This window comes from Bubalus bubalis, chromosome 9 (genome assembly GCF_019923935.1).
Source record: "Bubalus bubalis isolate 160015118507 breed Murrah chromosome 9, NDDB_SH_1, whole genome shotgun sequence".
NCBI lineage: Eukaryota > Metazoa > Chordata > Mammalia > Artiodactyla > Bovidae > Bubalus > Bubalus bubalis.
The window spans coordinates 8397044-8421547 of NC_059165.1; the positions used below are offsets into that span (position 1 = coordinate 8397044).

Consider the following 24504-nt stretch of genomic DNA (forward strand, 5'->3'; position numbering starts at 1 on the left):
CTAAAGTATCAGAAGATCCATTTCATAATTCTAAAAGCACACTACAAAACAGAAGGTGCGTCCGTAACGGCTGACAACCTCCACTCGTAGCTTTATAATCATATTTATTATATTTCCAAGGCAATCTTTCTCATCAATGTCCACTCCCCTAATCAAATCACATTGTTTAAAAAGGCATATTCACTTGTTACTTGCTGCCCTCTCTCCATTACAGTAGCACACGCCTTTGCTGTCTCTCCGCCCCAACTCTTCTAGAGCATTTATGCCTGACAGTCACCTCCTCCTTCCTGTAACTGAGAACAGACCACTTAGGCTAGAGTCATTTCAAAGTTCCCTTAAAAAAACTTGATGCTTATAATGGAAGAAAAGCCTTCTCAAGACAGAATTCTGTTAGAATGAGAAAATAAGTAAAAACAGGTTGCTTTTCTCAAGATCTCAAGTAATATTCTTTCTTTAGTGAAAGGTCAACTTGCCTTTTAAAGTTAACTTAGAATCTTCCAAAAGTTCCCAACACCCCCAATACTGAAATCATTTCGACAGACATCTCAGGGAGGGAAAAGATACAGTGAGCCATGTGTGGGCATCAAAGGGCAGAAGGAGCAACAACAGGCCTCGGTGGGTCTCAACCATAGCCTGGCTAAGCCCGAGTCAGGAAGGTGTGGGGCTCTGAACGGGCTTACATTTCAGTCCATCCCCACGGTCTTCTTTTCCTAGACTGCTGACTCTGGAAGCCCTGGAACCAGAGGTACAGAGGCAGCCAGATGGAAGTCAGGGAGCAAAAGGAGCTCACCTGGGACTAAGGCAAGGCTGAAGCTTATTACCGCTTCAGTGCATCAGCTGAGCCTCTAAGAGTGATATTTTTGCTAAAAAAAAAAAATTATTAAAAAAAAAAAAACAGTTATGTGACACTGCAGTGTATTTTAAGATAATGTCAGCAGGTATATGATGGCCAAAAGTACGCTCTGTTTAGTACAGAACAGCGAAAAAGGAGGGAAAGAACAATTTAAAAACAGAAATCATGTTAAAAGGCTAAAGGAAAATGGGATTTTTGGGGGTTTTTTTCCAGCTTAAAAAGATCTAGCCAAACCTTTTTCTTGATAGGATAGCATTACCTACTACAGGAGCACACGCGCTCAAGGACAGGGAAAGCAAGACTGAGCCAGTGAGGGCGCTCTGCAAACACAGTTTGAAAACCACTGACCCTAAGTTTTGAAACTCTTTCCAGGACACCAACTTTAAATTATATATATGTACTTAATCAGATAATAGTAAATATATCACATCTCAAACTTTAACCCCTTTCATTTTTGTCACAGAGCTTCACACCTGTTTTTAAGGAGAAACAAAACAAAACAAACTGCTATATATTTTTATTTAGCTTAAATAATTATGTAGGTGCATGGACAGAGACAGACCTCAGTCGCACAGCAGTATGACTGAACATACATCATTGCCATGAAAACATCCTTTACCTTGAAATGTGAATGAGCACCAAAGGCAAAATTATTATATTTTCTTTAACAAAAATGGAATCTAAAAATATGTGCTTCAGCGAATCCTTGAAAAATAAACTGGCTTATTGATCAAAGTGGACTTCGTTAAAGCACACCACCACAATGTGTGTTTACATCACCCTTTTATTTCATAGTTAGAAATAATACAGTTCCACAGGGTAAATCATCAATAAATAATGGTGTTTAATCATTAAACGTAAAAATCCCAACTCTTTGGCATCTGACAGGATTCTATTTCTTGTCAAACTAATGACTGTATAGATATAGTTAATCTTAGTGATCATCCGTTGATACAATATGTTACAAAGGTGCAATTTACTTTAAAATGTACAACAGCTGAAAATTTCCAGCCCACCAAGAAATCTGAACAACTCTGTAAGATATGGGCCAACTTCCCCAAGGTTCTTTCACATAATCTGCCTTAGTGGAAGTTTACTAAATGTTGATTAAGAGTTCCTAGGGTTTTCTAATACTTATTCTGCCCTATATAGAGTCTTGTCATTCATTCTGGTTAAAGAAAAGTCACAACTGCACCAGGAATGACCCACTCATTTAATTAAAAGGTGTTCTTATTTTATAAGCAAGATTGCTAACACCTTAGAAACTGACAGCCCCGAAATAAAATTTAAAATAAGCAGGTCTATGCTGCCAGAAATGCCAATTCAGTAATAAATTGCACCTTCAAGAGTCAAAAAAGAAAAAAAGAAATATCAATAGAAACTTTTACAAAAGGTAAGTTACATACATGTTTTTTTCAAAATATATTCAAGAATAGTTGAGCTGTATTTGTTACTAAAGCCAGGGCATTATTTCTTTAGCAACAAATTAAACCAGTGCAATTGACATAAATTGTTAAGTAATCCAGGATTAACCCATTAAAACTGTAGAAGCACTTTAGGCTCCTGCACTAATCCTAGAAACTAGAATTTCAACGAGTGCCTGTGCTGCACAGAACTAAAACTGGAATGATCTGATGACATGCTGAATGGTATCACTTCATACTTAGTTTAAGCATTTGATAGTAGAAATCATGAGTTTCTCTATTAGAGTTCCATTCACTTACAGAACATTCAGATGCAAACAGTATTTGCCTATAATCCACAATTTAAAGAATCCTTTCCATTTTAAAGTTCCAGATGAATTTTAAATTAGAAAATAAGCACTAAAGAAACTTTTTCAACTTATGAAAACTTCATATTGGAAACTTTCCAGTAAAGCTTCCCCCCACCCGTTGTAAAATAAATACTTTGTATCCCAAATTTAATTTTATTAAGACACACTTTAATAACGCTATAAAGAAATATTTTACAGCCATAGAGATCAATAACTTTCCATGCGGAAATAAAAAATTCATTGCTCAATAATATTACTGAGGCAAGTGAAGAAAGATTATTCTCTTGTCAATCTGAAATGTTAATTTTTTCAGTGCAAAACCAGTTATAAAATATTTAAACTCAATATTTAAAAATAAAAAGTGGTCCAATTTAGCAATGTTCAAGTTCTAAATTTCATAAAACAAATCATTACATACATTTTATAGTAAAATACAGAGATTAAAGAAGTACTTGAGTACTTAAGATATAAATTTCTAATGAATCATACCAAGTCAGCAACAACCAAGCAGATAACATTTCCAATTTATCAGAATTTTAAATATGATATTACTGTACCAAAGCCTTTCTTTTCCCCCTAGCTAAAAAGCTATACAAACTAATGGTCAACCTTCTCTTTTCCTTGCAGTTGCGTACTCTAGAATGATCTCCCCTCAAGTACCTGTGATTCCATTCCTGTATTCAAATTTTGATCCAGACAATTTGTATGTTCCAGGAACACTTAGCTGATTTAACCATCTATAATGTAAAGAGTCCTGTACAGAGTACAACAGTGGAATTTTCTAGCCAAGTATAGGCTGACCTAAACTGGTTTACCCTCTCTTACAAGTCCCTCATGTATTATTCCTAGCAAACACACGGTCCCCTCTGAGGGTTAGGTGTTGAAGCTGGTACTGTAGCACTTCCGTGTCAGCTGGCTCCTTGATGTTCATTTTATCTAGATTGAGGTAGTCCAGAGATTTGGAGTGAGCCCTCTTACCTTTAAGAAGACAAAGAGGCAGAGGCCCATGGAGGGCTTTATAAGGTTCATACGGTAAAGATTTAGTGCACTTGTCTCCTGAGCTGGGCATCCGCCTCCGCCTCCTGCCATTGACAGCTGGAATCTCGTAGGGCTGGTAGTACCTACTTCTGGTTTTGTACAAACGAGAGGAACGAGCAAGTCCCACATCCAGCTGTTTGGAGCGCAGGGAAGGCACGGCTTCTCCCTTGCTCTCCTCAGCTCCTGTGCACTTCTGGGCTAACTTCAGGAGCTCCTCACCAGTCGTGAAGCCGACCAAATAGTTCGAGTCCATGTGGAGGATCTGGTAGCCTGACACAGTCCGGCGCATGGGCGAGCATGGCGTGCTGGAGCAGCGAGGCTTCTCCGCCTCTGCCTTGCCCGGGGAGCTGGCCTCTGCGACTGGCAAGGGCAGGGTGGTCAGGGCACTTCTGGACTCACCATTAACATCGACTTCCATTTTAGGCACCCGTCTACACACTCCTGAAAGCAGATAGACTCAGATTAGAAGGGTATAACGCCCAGAACCTTGGGCCAAGCCGGATCGTTTTAGAAGGCTCCAGGAGTTTGAAATCACATGGGCCTTAAAAACAGCCAATGTACAACTGGCAGATTTTTATGTATGTCTGTTAAACGTTCCACAACAGGCATGAAATGACTGCTACTTCTTTGCCTTCAAGAACTCAAAGGCAGGTTAATATCATCTCATGGAGAAGCAAAGAGAAAGCAACAATACTTCTCTAAATGCAGTGCTCCATTTAACCACACAAAGTTTATTCCTTGGTGTGATTATTCAGCAAATTAAATATGGATCCCAAATGAAGCAAATAAAAATAATCACGCACAATTTCTCAGGAACCCACAAAATATTTCCGACATGAAAGTTAACCTTTAACTTCTCAACTGTGTTTAAGGGCATACAGTAAAAGATAAAAGTTGATCAATTTCTCCAAGAATCCAGCTTAGACCTAAAAAAGTTTTTCAAGGTATGGTGGAGTCTTAAGGGAAGGTTCCCACAAACCTTATCAATGTTCCTTCTTCCATATCTCCAATTATGTAAAGAAAATCATTTTGTAGTTTAAAAGTTAATCCTAAATCCAATAAATCAGGCCATTTTTAATATTAAACATATGTAAAAATCAGATGTTAGTTGACTATTTAATCATAAAATATACCATAGATTTGACAGCTATTTTATTCTGCAACACCTAAGACACTGAACTTTGGAACAGTTTAGTAAACGGCAGAACAATTCACAATAAATATTAATATTATTCATTACAATGATCATATTACATAATTTGGAATGTCTCAGCAACAAAATATCACAAACAATGACCAGCTTCCTAGAAACTCATAATTAAATCAAATTTTGAAAAATAAAACACACAAGGAAATTGACAATGTCACTTCTGATAAACGTTATTTCTTCTTGATCTTCAATCAAAAGTAGATAGAGGTTTTAAAAGTCTCAGATCACTAATTAAATTGATATCAACTAATAATGTCAAAAAATAATGTGATTTTAAGATTAAATATTTATTGAAAAAAGCTATTATATTAAGCAATTCTCACAAATCCCTTTGTAAAACAAATAACCTTTTCCTAATTGAATCATTTTCTAAAATTTGGTTTAAAATCCAAGCAATTAGAAAGCTAAAAAAGAAAAAAAAAAAAAACCCAACCTTATCCCTTCATTTACATGCTGTGTTTCCTTTTTCCTTCACTGGAAAATAAATAAATCAAGATTATGAAGAATTACCAGATGCCATCCTAGTCTCATTATGGGCCACACATTTCAGGTACAACTGAAAACTAATATCAAGAATGATTCCTGGGATAAAGCAAACACCAAAGGGGATCCATGTAATTCTGCTTACTTACTTTTTACTCTAAATCTTAGACTATTTCCAATTTTAATTTAACCAAATTATCTTAGTCCCTCTTAACACTTCTGGATTTAAAGTAATTGGCTTTATTCTGTTTTATTGATGTAAAAATAAATTTATATTTCATCGTATCATTTATTTCTCTATTGAGAGGATGGAAATAGGAGGTGACTGCCACCTGCTTTGACATGTATGCAAAAGTCTAAAGATTTCTCATCTAATAAAATTTAGAGAACCATATGAAGCCTCATCAGATAGTATGCTGAACAAACAAATGTTTACTCTAAGCTGAATGACAAATTAATCCTTCCTTTCTTGCTAATTCTGCAGTCCAGAAAGAGCACAGGAAGACAGATGCAAGGCTTCCAATATACCTAATCGGACAGGCAGCTACAGGCAAGAAGTCATTCTGAAAGAGAAGGAGAGGAGGGTTCAATGAGACTTAAATAATCAGGGCTGTGGCGGAGATGGAGCCCAGGCACCCCACCCGAGGAGAGGCACGCAGGTGGTGACACTCGAGCCATTGGTCCACACCGAGCAACACACTGCTCCAGGTTTCTTCCGTGCCTGGCGGTCCATGACAGCCCATGCATCTCCACCAGTCACCTTACCACATCCCTATCTGGCACCTTGTAAACTCTCTAACATCCATGATTTCACACCCCACCCATTCTGAACTGGAGGATAATTCAAAAAGAGACTAAGAAGCTGGAAGTCATCCTATTAGCCCCTTAGTGTAAACACTGCTAAGCAAGCTGACAATGTACAAAGTCACAGTCAAGAAGAGTGAGTGCAGGTTTCTCTCAGCAATGCAATCATCAGAGGTTTGCTCCCTCATTAAGTCAATCCTGCTGCATCATGGTGGAGAAGGCAATAGAACCCCACTCCAGTACTCTTGCCTGGACAGTCCTATGGACGGAGGAGCCTGGTGGGCTGCAGTCCTTGGGGTCTCGAAGAGTCGGACATGACTGAGCGACTTCACTTTGACTTTTCACTTTCATGCCTTGGAGAAGGAAATGGCAACCCACTCCAGTATTCTTGCCTGGAGAATCCCAGGGACGGGGGAGCCTGGTGGGCTGCCATCTATGGGGTGGCACAGAGTCCGACACGACTGAAGTGACTTAGCAGTAGCAGCAGCCGCATCAAGGAAGACCAAGAGGGATCTCTTAGAATTTCTATAGAGGGTGAGGATAATGGATGGCAAGATACAAAGATTTGAGAGAAAAAGAAAGTATACACGAGCTTGAAAAATCAATACCTAGGAAATTAGAAAAGTGAAGAAAGTGAGTGAGGCAAAGTATAAAGGTCAAAATTTGATGTGACAAAAAATAGACAATACTTTCAGGTGAGTAACTATGACTGGTTAAGTTCCCATCAGCCAAAACACCATAAAAAATATCACTTGGCTTGGGCAAAACTATCCAACAGGATCTTCAGACATCTAACCTGATAGAAAATGATTTAACCTAGACTGTCAAATAGAAGATGTGGCTTTAGAACTCTGGAAATTTCAACCAAGCAGCCTACTACTTTAGCCTACCATATGTAAGAAAACCTACTAGACTTTTTAAACAACACACCCCCTGTAGAAAACACTACTTAACTAAAAAGTTAAAAAAAAAAAATGCATTTCTAATATCCCCTTGGGCTTCCCTAGCAGCCCAGTGGTAAAGAACACACCTTCTAATGCAGGCAACCTGGGTTTGATCCCTGTATTGGTAAGATCCCCTGGAAGAGGGAATGACAACCCACTCCAGTATTCTTGCCTGGGAAATGCCATGGACAGAGGAGCCTGGCAGATTATACTCCATGGGGTCACAAAAGAGTTGGACGTGACTTAGCGACTAAACAACAACAACAACATCCTCTTAGAAAAATATTTAACCTAGTAACTAAGGATCAAATATGCAGATGACACCACCCTCATGACAGAAAGCAGAGAGGAACTAAAGAGTCTCTTGATGAAGTTGAAAGAGGAGAGTGAAAAAGCTGGCTTAAAACTCAACATTCAAAAAACTACGATCATGGCATCTGGTCCCATTACTTGATGGCAAATAGATGGGGAAACAGTGACCGATTTTATTTTGGGGGGCTCCAAAATCACTGCAGATGGTGACTGCAGCCATGAAATTAAAAGATGCTTACTCTTTGGAAAAAAAGCTACAACCAACCTAGACAGCGTATTTAAAAGCAGAGACATTACTCTGCCAACAAAGGTCCGTTTAGCCAAAGTTATGGTTTTTCCAGTAGTCATGTATGGATGTGAGAGTTGGACCATAAAGAGGGTTGAGCACTGAAGAATTGATGCTTTTGAACTGTGCTGTTGGAGAAGACTCTTGAGAGTCCCCTGGACTGCAAGGAGATCCAACCAGTCCATCCTAAAGGAAATCAGTCCTGAATATTCATTGGAAGGACCGATGCCGAAGCTGAACCTCCAATACTTTGCCCATCTGATGCAAAGAGCTTACTCATTGGAAAAGAGCTGGGAAAGATTGAAGGCAGGAAGAGAAGGGGACGACAGAGGATGAGATGGTTGGATGGCATCACTTGCTCAATGGACATGAGTTTGAACAAGCTCTGGGAGTTGGTGATGGACAGGGAGGCCTGGCATGCTGCAGTCCACGCAGTCGCAAAGAGTCGGACACGACTGAGCGACTGAACAACAACAAGGATCGATACTCTATGTAAAACTTCTGAATGAGAGTGTTGCCATACTGAAACATGAAAGTGCTCATTTTAAATATTACATGCATAATAGCTGCTACCTGCTGAACCTCTGATGACCATTCTAAGGGCTGGAAAACTGAACTTTTTAGCTGTAAAACATCAGTACTTCTCCAAACAACTGAGTATTCTCAAAACTAACAGCTCTTTGAGGTAGTTTCATGGTCTCCGCAGCATACTGTCTTATATACAAGAACATCTTCAGACTTCGACATTTATGTAGGAGCATGAATGATACAACCAGGACCCTGCAAATTGCTTAGATTAAAAAGAAAAAGATCCTTTTTATTTACATGTTGCCCTTCTAAAGACGATCTACTGTGTGGCACTAAGAAAGCGATGTAGAGGCTAGTCGATTGGCAAGTAAACATTCCATTTTTAGCTGGGGAGAATGCTAACTAAGCAGCATAACCTTTCATCCTTCAATGTGACCAGAAACAAAACTTTTTATGTTATTAAACTGCCGAGAATTTCCTGATGAGATTTAAATACTGGAGCAAGATTCTGAGAGCCGTCACACAATCCATGGTTAATTATGTTTTCAATGGGCAGAAGTGGTGTAGGTACCGTCCCATCTGAAGAGGGAGAAGTACCCCGATTCTAAAAAACAAGGATGACACAAAGGACAGCGAAGACTGAAAGGTCTCCAAGTCAGCGTATAGGAATTTCCAATAATTTTCACGGCAAAATTTCTTCTTAAAAGGCAGTCATCAGGAAACTCAACTACCCTGACTACATCAGACATAATCTGTGTTAGCAGGACATTCTCCATAAACTGCAATGAAAGCTCTATTTATGGGTTTGTTGTTATTAACAATATTCATGACAAAGCATTCTGTTTTCTATTCTAAGATAAACTTTGTATCCAAAAAACATACTGCCAAGATAAACAATCACAAAGCACTCTCTGTAAATACTGCAGGGGTGTAGACCAGGCACCACGCCCACTGCATCAGTAAGAATACATGTGAACCCAGAAACCAGACCCAAGGCTAACTTTGGAACCGCAGAGCACTATAAATCAGAGACCAACAACAGAGACCCTTAACAGCTTCCATTAATGCCTTTCATATGTAGTTTAAAGCAAAAATAAAAACCGCAAACAGAAAACAGAAAGTGCTGTTATGATACCATAAGCAGCAATATTCTGTGGAATAGAGTCGAACAGAAAATGCAATACGTGTAAAAAAGTCAACGTGTAGGTGAACAAGACTTTTAAAACCGAGTTTCATAAACAAGTACCGGGAACAACAACAAATTTTAAAATGACACCTAAGGTCTTCAATTGCAAATTCCCTCACAATCCAATCAGTAACAGAGGCACTGAAGTATATTTATACAGCATACAGAAGACCCGGCAATGTTCACAGGCCCCACTCTGTTTCTTTGAAATATGACTGATTTCATGTTGAGGTTTGACAGAAAACAACAAAATTCTGTAAAGCAATTATCCTTCAATAAAAATATAAATTAATTAAAAAAAATGAAATATATGAGATTCAAAACTAGACAATGCTAGACAAGGAAACGGGGCTTCCCTGATATTTCAGTTGCTAAACAATCCACCTGCAATGCAGGCGACTCCGGCTCAATTCCTGGGTCGGGCAGATCCCCTGGAGAAGAGATAGGCTACTCACTCCAGTATTCTTGGGCTTCTCTAGTGGCTCAGCTGGTAAAGAATCCACCTGTAATGAAGGAGACCTGGGTTGGATCCCTGGGTTGGGGAGATTCCCCTGGAGAAAGGAAAGGCTACCCACTCCAGTATTCTGGCCTCGAGAATTCCATGGACTATCCATGGGGTCACAAAGAGTCGGACACAACTGAGAGACTTTCAGTAAGTCAGTCAGTCAGACAAGGAAACACTTTATTTACTAGGAAAATGCGCACAGTACATTTTGAAAACACTGGGTACAGCATGCATTTGTGAAGTATGCTGCTGCTGCTAAGTCGCTTCAGTCATGTCCGACTCTGTGCGACCCCATAGACGGCAGCCCATGAGGCTCCCGTCCCTGGGATTCTCCAGGCAAGAACACTGGAGTGGGTTGCCATTTCCTTCTCCAATGCATGAGAGTGAAAAGTGAAAGTGAAGTCGCTCAGTTGTGTCTGACTCTTAGTGACCCCATGGACTGCAGCCCACCAGGCTCCTCTGCCCATGGGATTTTCTAGGCAAGAGGACTGGAGTGGGGTGCCATTGCCTTCTCCGTTTGTGAAGTACAGCTGAAACTAAAACAAAGGTCCAAACCACGACACACATGTAGGAAAACTTGGTGCATCAAGAGCAGCCCATTCAAAGCCTGTGACTGCGTGGCAACTACTCAGTTCTGAACGCCCTCCAAGACACCAAACTTCCTATGCATCTGGCACCAGGAACAACATTTTGAAAATATAACTGAGATGCCTCAGCTCCTTAGACTAGCTCTGAAAAGAGCTGGTAAGTTTCACAACTACTATACGAAGAATTCTTTTTTGAGAAGTACTGCATTCCAGGAGTGTAATAAAATCAGGCTTATCAAAAAAAAAGTCATCCTCAATAATCAAGAAACTGCTCCAATATGCTTGAACTGTTTTTTAGCAACACTATTTAAGACAAAACAGATGTAACATAACTGTTTAAATATACAGAACAAAAATACCATGTGAATAAAGGAAATCAGTCCTGAATATTCATTGGAAGGACTGATGCTAAAGCTGAAGCTCCAATACTTTGGCCGCCTGATGCGATGAACTGACTCATTGGAAAAGACCCTGATGCTGGGAAAGATTGAAGGCGGGAGAAGGGGACGACAGAGAATGAGATGGTTGGATGGCATCACCGACTCGATGCACATGAGTTTGAGTAGGCTCTGGGAGCTGGTGATGAACAGCGAGGCCTTGCATGCTGCAGTCCATGGGGTCACAAAGAGTCGGACACGACTGAGCGACTGAACTGAAAATCCTTTTCAAGAGGTACTTGAAATGAACCACTCAGAATAGAATCATTCCTTGGGAAATAGATTCCTTCCTAAGCATGACTAGTATCAGTCCAGTGGTATCTAGAATCATCTAGTTTTAGTGCCAGAATCATCTAGGAGTTCACCTACGTGGAACTTCTGATTACAGAGAAGAGGACATGTAAGCTGTTAAGCAGGGACCTGCCCAGAGCCAGGAATGCAGGCCCAGGTGTCCCAGCTCCGAGCCCGCGGCTCCTTCAATGCTATCATACTGTGCCTCTAGCTCATGGTTCCCAAATGTGTCTACACAGTCTACACAGTGACACACCCAAGGATCAGTAAACACTGATGTCTGTGCTCCACCCCAGATCTGTGACGTAAATCATCTGGGATATAGCCTGGGCTCCGAAATTTTTAAAAGATCCCTCAAGTGATTCTGGTATGCAGACACGTTTGGGAACTTGTCGGATAGAACTTATCTGAGAGAAGAATTTCACTCCTGTTAAGTTCCTGCTTTCTTTTTCCTAATCAGTAATTACAGTCACATTAGTGAATATCATTTTTGGCTGCTTCCAACTGCTAACAACCTATCCCTAAGGCCTTCTAATTTACTGTTTCTAATCCAATGCATGCTAAAAAAAACATCTGCTAACCAAACTTGTTAAAACTGGATATAAAATATAAATAAATCTGCATTGAATGAGAACTGGGTTTCTTCATCTGCACATACTTTGCTATAGTTATTTCAGACTCTTAGATGCCTCTGTCAGGTACAGCCGCTTTGGAACATAGTTTGACAATTTCCTATAAAGTTAAATAAATGCTTATAAAACAATCCACCTACCTTACTTGTAAGTATTTACCTAAGAAAAGTGAAAATATATGTTTATACAAAGACTTGAACATGAATGTTTATAAGTTTCATTCATAACCCCACACATACACATACACACAAAAAAAACTGGAAGCAACCCAAACATCCATCAACAGGGTAATGAATAAAGAGACTATGGCCCATGCATAAAATGGAATATCACTCAGCAATGAAAAGGGGCAAACCAGGATTACACTAAGTGAAAGAAACAGAAAACCTTATGCACTGTGTGATTCCACTTATATGACATTCTGGAAAAGGTAAAACTATTGGGAGAGAAATCAATCGATGGCTGCCAAGAGCTAAGGTTGGGAGGAGAGGGCAGACTGCAAAGGGGCACAAGAGAATCTGGGGGATGAAAATATCATATGCACAGACACTGCACAATGAATACACTTGTCAACATCACCAAACTACACCCCTTAAAGGGATGAGTACGAACATCAGACTTCAATAAACTTGAGTTTAAAAAAAAGCCTGTCACACCAAAGCAGAGACATTACTTTGCCGGCAAAGGTCCCTACAGTCAAAGCTATGGTTTTTCCAGCAGTCATGTATGGATGTGAGAGTTACACCATAAAGAAGACTGAGCACCAAAGAATTGATGCTTTTGAACTGTGGTGTTGAAGACGACTCTCTCGAGTCTCTTGGACTGCAAGGAAATCAAACAATCAATCCTAAAGGAAATCAACCTTGAATAGTCATTGGAAGCACTGATGCTGAAGCTGAAGCTCCAATACTTTGGTGACCTGATGCAAAGAGCCGACTCACTGGAAAAGACCCTGATGCTGGAAAAGATTAAAGGTGGAGGAGAAGGGGTCGACCGAGGATGAGATGGTTGGATGGTATCACCAACTCGACGGACATGAGTTTAAACAAGCTCTAGGAGATGGTGAAGGACAGGGAAGCCTGGTGTGTTGCAGTTCATGGGGTTGCAAAAAGTTAGACATGACTGGGACCACCACCACCACCAAGGTTTTGATGGACCTCCAAATCTTAAAATTCTTTAAAAAAGTTCTGGGGACTTCTCTGGAAGTCCAGTGGTTAAGACTCCTTGCTTCCAATGCAAAGGGTCAGGGTTTAATCCCTGGTCAGGGAACTTTAATCCCACATTCTGTACAGCACAGCCAAAAAAAAAAAATTCTTTCTGATACTGTGTAATCCCAGAATCTGAAGGAATCTTTTTTAGTGAAGAGAAGTGAAGTGTTAGTCGCTCAGTCATGCCTGACTCTTTGTAACCCCATGAACCGACCAGGCTCCTCTGTCCATGGGATTCTCCAGGCAAGGATACTGGGGTGGGTTGCCATTTCCTTCTCCAGGGGATCTTCCTGACCCAGGGATCAAACCCGGGTCTTCTGCACTCAGTTGTTCAATCTATGTTTGAACATCTTCAATGACAGGTAACTCACTATCTCTCTGGTTGGTTCATTTCCCCTCTGGCAGCTCTGTTAGTATGTCTTTTTATTTACATATATGCCGGGGGTGGGGGGGGGGTTGTGGCTCAGTCATGGACTCTAGCCCACCAGGTTCCTCTGTCCATGGGATTCTCTGGGCAAACATACTGGAGTGGGTTGTCAGTTCCTTCTCCAAGGGATCTTTCCGACCCAGGAACTGAACTCGGATTTCCCACATTGTAGGCAGATTTTTTACCATCTGGGCCACCAGGGAAGCCCCATTTATCTATATAAGTACATCTATAACTATGCATACATACATATGTACACATATATGTATACTGTATGGAGAGAGGCAGACATACCACACACACACACACATTTCTGTAGCTTCTATTCATTGCTCCTTGTTTGTGCTTTCCTTCAGGGGAATGAGTTAATGACCCAGTCACATCATTTCTTATTCAATAATCTCTAAAAGTACTTTCTACTTATGGTTCTCAAACCTCTTGCTCTTTGCCTCAAAATTTTTCTCTTTTCCTCAAAATCTCCTGAAAATTTTAGTTATACTTCCATTTTTCAATGTCTTAAAATACATTTCATAAATTTGACAGGTTGTATCTATTAAATGAAACAGGGTGTTTGTTTTTCCCTATCCTTCTTTTGAATCATTCTGCTATTAACTGCTAATCTGGAAATCACTTATTTTGAAACTGCTTTTTCAAAAGCTTATAAACACTCTACGTGATTCAAAGCAAAGACCTACAAAGATACTGACCAAGTAGAATAACATACCAAAGCATGAACTCACACTAATATAATTTTTAAAATGCTAAAATCATTAAAATTTGTTCCCTTCAAGGACTTGGAGCCACAAGGACAACAATGTCAGTCCAGATACACAGACACACTGGAAAAAGACAGCTGAAGAAAGACAACAACAGCACTGCCTGTCTTGAACAGTTTAAATTCCGGGTGCGATAAAAGGAACGTCACACACGCGGTGAACTTCGGAACAAGCACCTGAAAATGGCATTCCTTTCAGTCACCGTTGGCCATTCTTTACACACAGTGACACTCAACCAAACTTTCTGCAAGCTATCGCACCAATCTTTGGAGATTAACATTTTTTAAAGCTTTCCTGAAATCAGAGCAACTACCTCTTAACTACTATATTTCAAAATGTTACTCTACAAAACCTCCTTTATAAGAATAAAAAAAGGAAAATCTACTCAATCAAAATGTCAGACATCTCAAATATAATAACATTAGCATTTCATAATAATAATTTCAGTTCTCACCATTAAAAATTTCAAACCTATATAGTATACACATTTATAACAATATACTGACATTTCATATTCATCTGGTTTATATAGTCTTTAAAACACAGTATAATATTATGTTCATACAACTGGTTAACAGAAAAAGCAAAATATAACTCACCAGCCTAAATCCCAGAAGATGTCACTGTACAATTTCCAGTGAGTCCCAAGGGAACACAGGCATAATAATTTTTCTGCTCTACTCCAGATACTAAACATGAAATATAAAAATAAACCTTTAATTTAACAAATAACACAACTTATATAGCAATTACAACAATTCTAACTGCAAAACAGGATGAAACCAGCAGGAGGTACCAATACCAGGTACAAGTTACATAGAACACCATATTAACTTCAAGTCTGTTCAGCTAAACCTCAAACAGTGTATCACGCTTGTTCCCCTGTGTTTTGTTGCTTAAATTCTACCTGGAGACTAATAGTTGCTAAGTAGGTTAAATAAAGGGCCAAGAAAAATTAGGGGTTTAAAAGTGAGTTCCAAATCCTTTTCATGTACTCAACAGATGCACAGTATACCATGGGAAAAAATAATGCTGAGACCAGGTCAAAAGAAAAGCTCCTAGGCCTTGCCTTACTATGAACTCTGCCCCTTGACTTTGCGTAAGTAGCAATTTTTAAAATGAGGACAAGCCCATCCTTCCTCCCTCATGAAGTTATTATGTGGATGAAATGAGAGGTAGGTGAACATGTTGTGCATGGAGCAGAGCCCTTAGGAACGTGTGATATTATTATGCAATTAATTTTTGGTGTCTACTCCTTTTCCCATAAAACAGCAACAATCCTCCCTAAGATTGCTCGAGGAACATGATTGGAAGACTCATGGAAAACACTTTTAAAAGAAAGCAACCTGAAAAACGCTTCTTGAGAGTTATTACCGTGCTGACAAGTTTCTAACATGGTTTCTGTGCCTTTCACCTCTTATCTGGGGAGGAAATGTGTACGAAAATCTGTCTTTATCTCCTACCTCCCCAGTTAACTGGGTTAATTTCTTGAGATCAAGAAAACTCAAAAGTTTCTTCCACCTGTAAAATTTCTTTGGTTGTTGGGCTTTCTGTGGTGTTGATCTTGTTAGGAGCCCTGGTGGCTCAAATCGGCTGAAGAGATTGATTTTACCTACTTAGGTGCACAAAGCCTGAAGAAGTGGCAACAGTGCAACTTGTTCCCCAAAAACATTTGTTACTTTATTATTTTCCTTATCATCAGGGAAGAGTTTGACCCAAAGGAAATGGATTATTACTGAATCAGCAAAAGTATTTACCAGAACTATCATTCTCAGAAAACAATATGGTTACCAATCTTTGGAACTTCTTTAATTTACAGACACTTTCTCTTTCATTTATTTTTTGCCATAAACTATTTTCAAACTGGATAACCAAGAAACCTAGATAATTAAGTCTGCTTCACAAATGAAGTCTCTGGTTTTAACATAAAATGAATTACAATGTAACAAAAATTGTTACCTAGTGATAATTTTTTTATTTAATACAATTACCCCAAAGAATCTCCCCCATCCTAATGTTACAAGGTTCAAATTGATTTCTTATTTAAGTAAATGGATTTTTAATGGAGAAGAGAAATTTTTAGAACTTAAAAAAAATTTTTTTTAGCACTTTCTACAAGTCAAAACCATATGCCATTTATATTACTTTAACAACTATATACCCCTATCAGGAAAATATTACCCCTGTTTTTAAAATATTTAATCAAGTAATAGTATTTAGGAGTCAGAGCAAAAATTCAAACCCCAATTTGTCTGGTTCCAAAGCCCACTGACATAGCTTTATATACATAATGGCTCTGTTTAGTGATAAGACCAGGTGTGTAGCTTTTTACACAATACTCGTGTTCCTGAAAAATTTGCATTAATTTCTGTAAGTGGAATCCTATTTTAAATATGTGGAGGGTTATTTTATTTAAAACCTGTATTGCCACATTTGTGACATGGTTAGAGGGAGGTAACTTTAATTACTAACTCTAGGGTTATTTTCAACATGAAAAATGTTAGAATTCTAAAGCATATAGAGGACAGTCTTATACAAAACCATTCTAAATCATGAACCCTTCCTCCTCAGAGCTTATTTTTTTTTTTTAATCAAGAATTCCAAGGCAGGAAAAAATGTATCAGTCAATGTTTGCTGGTTATGTGGCTGGATGCCACATACAGAAACGTATCTCCCCTTAATTTTTCAGGACTATATCTATCACAAAGTGAGACAGATTTCAGTTAGACTTTTAGAAATCTTCACTGAAAGCCCAGAAATAGGTACATTAGAAAAATCAAAAACTGTTTAAATTTTAAGTAAAAATAGTTTTAGACAACAGTCTAAAATCTCAAACTTTCATATAATGTGCACCATATTTCTGGTGATAGGTTCTTCTTTTCAAGCTTTCAAATGCTTCAGAAAAATATATTTTCCAATATTTTTTCAATACCAAAAGGAAAACCAACCTAAAACTTAATTCTGGATTTGAAAGCAGAGGAGCTTTAAAGTAATTATCCAACTCTTGCACCAGAGCTGATGTGGAAGTCTAGGAAATGGTTGGTAATTTCATAGTAAACAAAGTGTAGTAACTGATTATCCTTATTAAGCCAGTGCCAAGCTAAAAATAGAATACAAACAGAGTCCAAGGAGCAACACAGGGCAAAACCAAGGTGCAGGAACTCTGTTCCATTTTTTACTCATTTCAGACTCTGTTTACTGTTTGGTGTGTAACTGCATGCTTTCCGCACAGGTGCTAAGAGGATGATGAAGATGATGAAAAAGAGGAAAAGAATCTAAAATAGAACAAGGTCAGAAACTAGTATAAGAAGATAGCTGCTTTAAGAGATTGCCTATAAGCAACTACACTCCAATAAAAAAAATTTTTTTAATTAGAAAAGAGATTACCTATAAAGGAACCTAGTAAAAGTTTAACAAGGATTTTACTATCATCTCCCATTAGAAACAACTAAAAAACTATAATCCAAAAGTCCCCAAAATACAGACCTCCAAAATAACACTTTAGAATACCTTAGAATCTATGAATCTCAACACCTGCAATTGATTTTGGCCAATGGTTTGAACATGAAGCTTTGGCAAGGTATCAATGGATCCTCTCTCAAAAACAGACACAGGGAAATGAACTCATGGGAAATTCTTACAAGATGGAATAAATACTGCATAAAAAAATGAACGGAAGTAAACAGAGCAAAGGTTAGAGTATATAAACCTTCAAGCTATAAGCAGTTGCTACAAACAGAAAGTCCTGTGACATTATCCTGTAAGCAATGAAAATAGGATAAAGTAAGCCTGGCCAAGAGCCACCCATAGGCCTCTAGGTCAAAGGTGACTAAGCAAAAGACACCCATCATATGACTGCAAATGAAGCGTCTACAAACAGAAAAGTTTGCAAATATTAACTAGCAAGTGTGTCACATTTTCTCAGGCAAGGTGACAGATACCATCACAAGAAAAAAAGAAGCATGTTCTTCAGAAGTAGGGTTGACCATATGTCTCAGTTCAGAGCCAGTACCCTGGGATAACTATTCCCAGCACTCTCCTTTATCTGTCAAATGTGTCCCAGTTTGGTAACTATATTGTTATCCTACTCAAAAGTAATATATAACAATGGAACGACAATGAATTACAAAAGAAAGACCCTTCTGCTCACACAGTGGCCTTCCTTATAGTTCCAAAGAGTATTTCTTTGGGTGTATCCACTCAGCCATTCAACTATTCATTTACTCATTCAACAATATTTCTTGGGTCTTACTGTGTCCCAGCATTGTACAGGTACTGGTGCAAGAATAAAAAGTGAAGCCTGAGACAAGAGGGGAGGACACACAAACATGGAAATATATAAATCTAATACATGTAACAATAAACTTGAATGGCATTGTGAATCTAAAGAAGGGAGTGATTTTCCCAAAAATATAAAAGCTCCAAATGGAAATTTTCAAGGCCACACAAAATTCCTACACACAGAAAAGCCACAAATCTCCGACTTCACCATAGATCTATTAACAAAATAGCAATATGAAAAATTTTAACAAAATGTAACTTCCAAAAGTCATAAGGTTGTAAATATCAAGGCCAACATATAGACCTCAAGAATTTTGGTAAATAAATCTCACAAATCATTAAAGATTACATTATGAAAAGCAAGATAAATTTTAGGCAAAGAAAACTGGCAGAGCAGAAGTCATTGGTTCTAATTCTGGATCCCAAAACAGGAAGAAAAAAAAAAAATGGAAGCAGGCAGTTCCCTCAGAGTGGCTATGTGAGGAGAGATCAATAATGAACAAGGACTTGGCAAAAAAAAAAAAAAGCAACTTTTAAAAATTCTATTCAAACTAATGAAAATATTTTGCTACCAATGGTCTCAAAAATTAATAATAAAAAAGATGACTAAAACATCTCTCAAGTAACAATACACTGAGCAGAAATAAAATGGTTTAACTGCCTAAGCACAATACTCACAACGAAAGTAAAATGCTTAGCTACACCTATATGCTCATCTTAAAAGGTTACTTTAAAATAATCTTTCTTTTCTATTTGCAACTTATAAAAACTAAATCATCAATCATTTTTAAGAAGAGTTGTTAAAGTAGGGTGTGACTTTTCTGAAACCATCCTTGACCTTACAAACAAATCATTAACCACACAAAACTAGACAACCCATAATTGGTTCAGAAAGAAAAATATGTGTTTCTCTTTCTAATATCAGTTCTTTTAATAGCAAATTCCTTCAAAGGCAGCATTCATTTTCATTTTATTTCTACTAGTAGAAATTAAAGCTAGATTACCAGTGTCTTATCATTATGTGAAATCATCTTTCTATTTTAGAATTCAGTTTCACTACAAATATGACTGACAGTAACCGAACCATAGGTCTACATGCAGTCTTTACAAGAAATTTCCCCTTCAGGAAACACAACTGAATTGGGACAGGTGTACACTGTGGAACTGCCTAACGTTCCAAATAAAAGCTTAAAACCAAGAACTTATTTTGATAGGAATGTGAGGAAATCAGAGCTCTCTCTGGAGGAAAAGCCGATTTCCCCCCAGAGAATATAAATCAGGAAGAAAAGAAAAAAAAAAAAAAATCCCGTATGTAACGTTGTGTTACTCCCACGACACTAAATACTTTTAAGGGTTAATGTGCCCACTAGCTCTCCAAAGTATACAAAATGATACACAGAAAGTAAACAAAATCACTGACCATTATATAAGGTCAATAAACACCTTCTAGCTTACATCTTGGAACAGTTACTACTAAACAGTCTCATTTACACTTAAATAACCTAAAACGCAGGCAGAAGCATATTCTAAACAGCAGTTCTCATCAAAGCAAGAGGTCTTTGGGCTTGTTAATCCTTGTATTTCGCCCTGGTCATTTTATTGAGTTTATAATGCATACACAGTTACATAATGAAAACACTGAGAAATCTGTCAAATATTCATTAAGTGTAATTGCGTAAGCATAAATTACGATCTTGAATTAAGAAAGTACCAAAAAGCTTCACCATAATAACCAATACTGTATTTTGAAACGACTGGGAAAATAAACTTGGGGAAGAGGTCATTTCTATTTCCCTAGCGTCCAATCTGCTCCACAGGGTTAAAATAATAAATAAATAAGGCAACTTACAACTCTAAACTGCAGTGTGGCTATCTGAGAAAAACAATACAAAATGAAGAGTCTAGAAACGTCAGACACGTTGTGCAAGAAACTGCTCTTTCGGCTAGGAGTAGCAAGCACACGATAAAATGCCTGCATTCTTCCTCTTTCCTCGAATGATGAGAAAGTTCCCAGCCCCAGTTCTACCTGAGCGCCCCAGTCGGACCACAGACACAACTCGAGCATCTCGGCTCGACAGAAATCAATCGGTAACCTACCCGGGGGCCAACCGGCGCGGCTGGAGCAGCACCGAGACCCTGAGGATGCGGAACACCTGCAAGGGGCCGGGCCGGCGGCCCTCGTCCCTGCCGCGCTCCCCATCTCCCCTCTGGCAGAGACACGCAGATTCCACCACTAGAGAGAGTTTGGCAGCTTCACAATGGGGCCCGCCTCCTCGAGGTCTGACCGCCGCCCGCCCGGGAAGCCCTTCCCTCCGCTTCCCGCCGGGCCCAAAGGCGACAGGTGGGGCGAGGGCAGCGATGCCCAGCGCCGTCTGCCGCGTGCCACCCCCCGCCGTCCCGGCTCCCGGGCGGCCTCGCCACCCCGCGCCCCCTCAGACCGCCGAACGGGCGAGGCGGGCAGGCGAGATAAGGCCGCCCCGGCTCGCCCCGAGGCGCTATCTGGCCCGGGCAGTCGCACCCGGCGCGCGGCCCGGGCGAGCGGCCAGAGGCGCGGCAGGCCAGGGAAGGGCGCCGCTTCTCCCCGGGGCCCGCACGGCGGCGGTGCCCACCGCCCCTCGCACCTCCCCGGCGGGCGCACGCCGCGCGCACCCGGACGCACGCCGCCGCCGCGCCCTCCTCACACGCGCGGTGCCCTCGCCGCGGCGCCGACCCCACCCCGGGGCCCAGGAACGGCGGGCTCCCGGCACCCCGCCGGGGCCCCGCGCCCCGCACAGCAGCCCCCAGGCCCCTGCCCCGGGGCGCCGGGGAGCGGGGAGGGGACCCGACCGCCGAGGACAGGGCGGCGCCCACCGCGGAGGCCGCCCGGCCCCGCGCTCCTCGGCGCCCGGCCCCGGGCACGAGGCGGAAGGAAGGGGGCGGCACCGCCGCCGGGCGCTGAGGAGCCAGGGCTGAGGCAGCCTCCCCCGCCGTCACCCACCCGTCCCCACCGCTCCCTTTGCCGCAGCACAAAAGGCTGCAGGAGGAGGCGCCGGCCCCGCGCAACCTACCAGCGGCCCCAGCTCCGCGGTCTCCGTCGTGCCCCGGGCCGCGGAGACCGAGAGGCGGGCGGCAGAGGCGCGGGGCTGCGGCGCTGAGGCGGCCGGTTCGAGCCTGCCGGTGCCCTCTCCGCGCTCCCGGCGCGCTCGGCGCCAGCTGCCGCCCGGCGCAGTCCCCGCCTCCTCCCCGCCGCCGCCGCCTTCCCGCCCTCCTCCCTCAGGCCGCAGAGGCGCAGCCCCGTCAGCGCCGAGCCCGCCTCCCGCGCCCGGCTCACACGCCCTGAGGAAGGGCGGACCCGGGCGAGAAAGGCGCTGAGGCGCTCGTTGTGGAGGGGGGCGGGGAGGCGGCTGAGGGGATGCGGGGTCTGAGGGGAGGTTGAGGGGGCGGGGGCGCGCTGAGTGGGGGAGGGGGCTAAGGGGAGGTTGAGGGGGCGGCTGAGGGGGTCTGAGAGGGGGCGGGGGGCTCAGGGGGGCGGGGGACGGCTGAGGGGGTCTAAGGGGGAGGGGGTTCAGGGGGAGGGGACGGCTGAGGTGGGGAGGGGGCGAGGGGCAGCTGAGGGAGTCTCAGAGGGGGAGGGGGGCTCAAAGGGGTCGGGGGGCGGCTGAGGGGATCTGGGAGGGGGGCTCAGGGGGGCGGGGGTGCTGCTGAGGGGGTCTAAGGGGGCGGGGCGGCTGAGGGGGCGTCCTCACACCCCCTGCCCGGTCCAGACCCGGCAAGAGGATGCAAGAGCTCCCCCCTCGCAGGCCTGGCGAGGCGCAAGTCGCCCCACTTTAGGCGGTGTTCGTCCTGAGTCTCCGCCTTGAGGACGCGGCACTGAGCAGAGCTCCAGAAGAACTAGGAGAAACCCGTGGAACCACAGACTATAGGGTCAGCCTGGGAAAAATGCTGACTATCTGGTGAATGTGGGGAGGAGGGGCAAATTCAGATTCTCATTTGATGAGCCGCTCTTCACATCTTCAGACTTGATGTGCTCCATGCTTGTAATAAATGCACTCCTGTGATCCTTCTGTCCTATTCCCGAGGCATGTGCATCTCCTCTATCAAACTAGTTAATAGACTCAGAGAAAAGAGTAGTTGCTGACATTCATTTGGCTCTCACTACGTGCCAGGCCTTTTTGCATGCATTTTCTGATTGAGAGTCCACAACAATTCTGTAAGAGAAGTGACCAATTATGAGCTGCATTTTAAAGATGTAGAAAATGTAAGTAACTTTCTCAAGGTCACACACACAAGAGTTCGTTGCAGAGCTGGATTTGAACTCAAGCCGTGGAACCCCAGAATTGTTTGTAAGTGATGCTAAGTTGCGTTTCGGTCTCAATCCGAGAGAGCTTGTTGTCGTTTTTGTTTTCTTATTTTTCCCCCCTAACAAAATGTCTTTTATCTGAACATAAAAAGCATAATCTTGGTGTAAATTAATACAAACGTAAATGTTGATTCAAACTTGTTCCAAAATCTGTATGTGCCACTGGAATGATAAAGACAAATCTGAAAACCCTTATTTCAACAGTGATGTCTGCAGCTAGAGCCCGCCAGCTCTAGCTGGCTCCTCAGCTAGAAGACATTTTATACTACCTTGCCTGAGCTGGTGCTAAGTCACTTCAGTTGGGTCTGACTCTGTGCAACCCTAAGGACTATAACTTGCCAGGCTCCTCTGTCCATGAGATTGTCCAGGCAAGAATACTGGAGGGAGTTGCCATGCTCTCCTCCAGGGGATCTTCTGGACCCAGGGATCAAACCCGGACGTCTTTCATTTCCTGCATTGGGAGGTGGGATCTTTACCACTAGTGCCACCTGGGAAGCCCTTATACTAGTTTATGTGCCCTAAAATACGTATGGGAAGATCATAGAACAATTTTAGGAAAACATAAATTTCTTTCTTTCTGATACAAATTATGTATAATTTCTCAAATACAGAACCTGGCATGACATAACATGCGTTGAATAAACAAATAAATGAATGGACATTTCTTTCATCAGTACTTTAGGAGAATACCAAAAATTATTTCAGATTATAATATTTGACACAGTTGTGTATTGTTTCCATGATCATTCTCATAAAATCACCTCCAAAACATAGTATATAGTAAGAAAGAAACTTACTTTCATTTTGTTCTGTCTGAAATCTTGTAACCGTTGCAGAAGAATGCCTTGTTCTTGCCCTTTGCTCTGAAAGGTTGGCAATGTTCTTTGGCCAGAGCAGTGAAGTTCTGATTTGCCCTTAAATTTATTAGGCTCAAGGCCAGCCCGCATGAGAGGGCGTGGAGTCCACATTGCCTCCCTTCCTGGCGGCACTTGATTCTCCCACACTAGCCCTGACTCTTCACTCAGTCGAAACTTCAGTCGGCTCTTGAGTGTCACACACCCAGTAAACCAATTCACCAGGCAGTTAAAGGCTGATCATAGCTTTTTATGTGTGGCTCCTTGTTGATGTGAGCTTCCCAGGTGGCACAGTGGTAAAGAATACGCCTGCCAATGCTGGAGACGCAGGATCCGAGTTGGGAAGATCCTCTCTGGTATTCTTGCCTGGAAAATTCCATGGACAAAGGAGTCTGGCAGGCTACAGCCCATAGGGTTGCAAACAGTTGGATAGAACTGAGCACGCGGGCATGCACTCATTGACGTGTCTGTGGCACCTAAGACTGTGGCTGGGTACTGTCTTAATTCAGATCAGTTGTGGCTTGCGAGGGCTGTGGCTGAAGGGGGGATCTGAGGTGGGAGTAATGCTCAGAGCTTTTCTATGTTCTGTGACGATCTATTCAATCTATAAAGAAAAATGAGATGCTAATAAAAAATTAGGTGCAAATGAAGATGGACCTTGTGTTCTAAAAGGCCTTCTGAAGCTGCGGGGTCAGACACTCCATCTCGAATGCCCGTTTTGTAAGTTATATCTTTGCTTCAAGGCTCCT

At 41.7% G+C, this 24504-nt stretch overlaps 1 protein-coding gene across 4 annotated transcripts; it reads right to left on the bottom strand.

The window, feature by feature from the left end:
* Positions 1 to 1355: 1355 nt before the first annotated feature.
* MACIR (macrophage immunometabolism regulator) lies at positions 1356 to 21781 on the bottom strand. Of its 4 annotated transcripts, none has more exons than XM_025292156.2 (3): positions 21610 to 21781; positions 14881 to 14970; positions 1356 to 4106 (listed from the first exon to the last, which is right to left on the bottom strand). In XM_025292156.2, exon 3 carries the CDS (start codon positions 4081 to 4083, stop codon positions 3460 to 3462), a length of 624 nt encoding a protein of 207 aa, XP_025147941.1. In that variant the 5' UTR covers positions 4084 to 4106; positions 14881 to 14970; positions 21610 to 21781; the 3' UTR covers positions 1356 to 3459. The 4 variants fall into 4 exon arrangements, with proteins under 4 accessions (XP_025147941.1, XP_006056466.1, XP_006056467.1 ...); XM_006056404.3 differs by lacking the exon at positions 21610 to 21781 and adding an exon at positions 20660 to 21109; XM_006056405.3 differs by lacking the exon at positions 21610 to 21781 and adding an exon at positions 20412 to 20641.
* Between the last annotated feature and the right edge of the window lie 2723 nt (positions 21782 to 24504).

Bases quoted from the DNA above. Each gene is read 5' to 3' on its own strand.
- MACIR (XM_025292159.2), bottom strand. From the start codon at position 4,083: ATGGAAGTCGATGTTAATGGTGAGTCCAGAAGTGCCCTGACCACCCTG.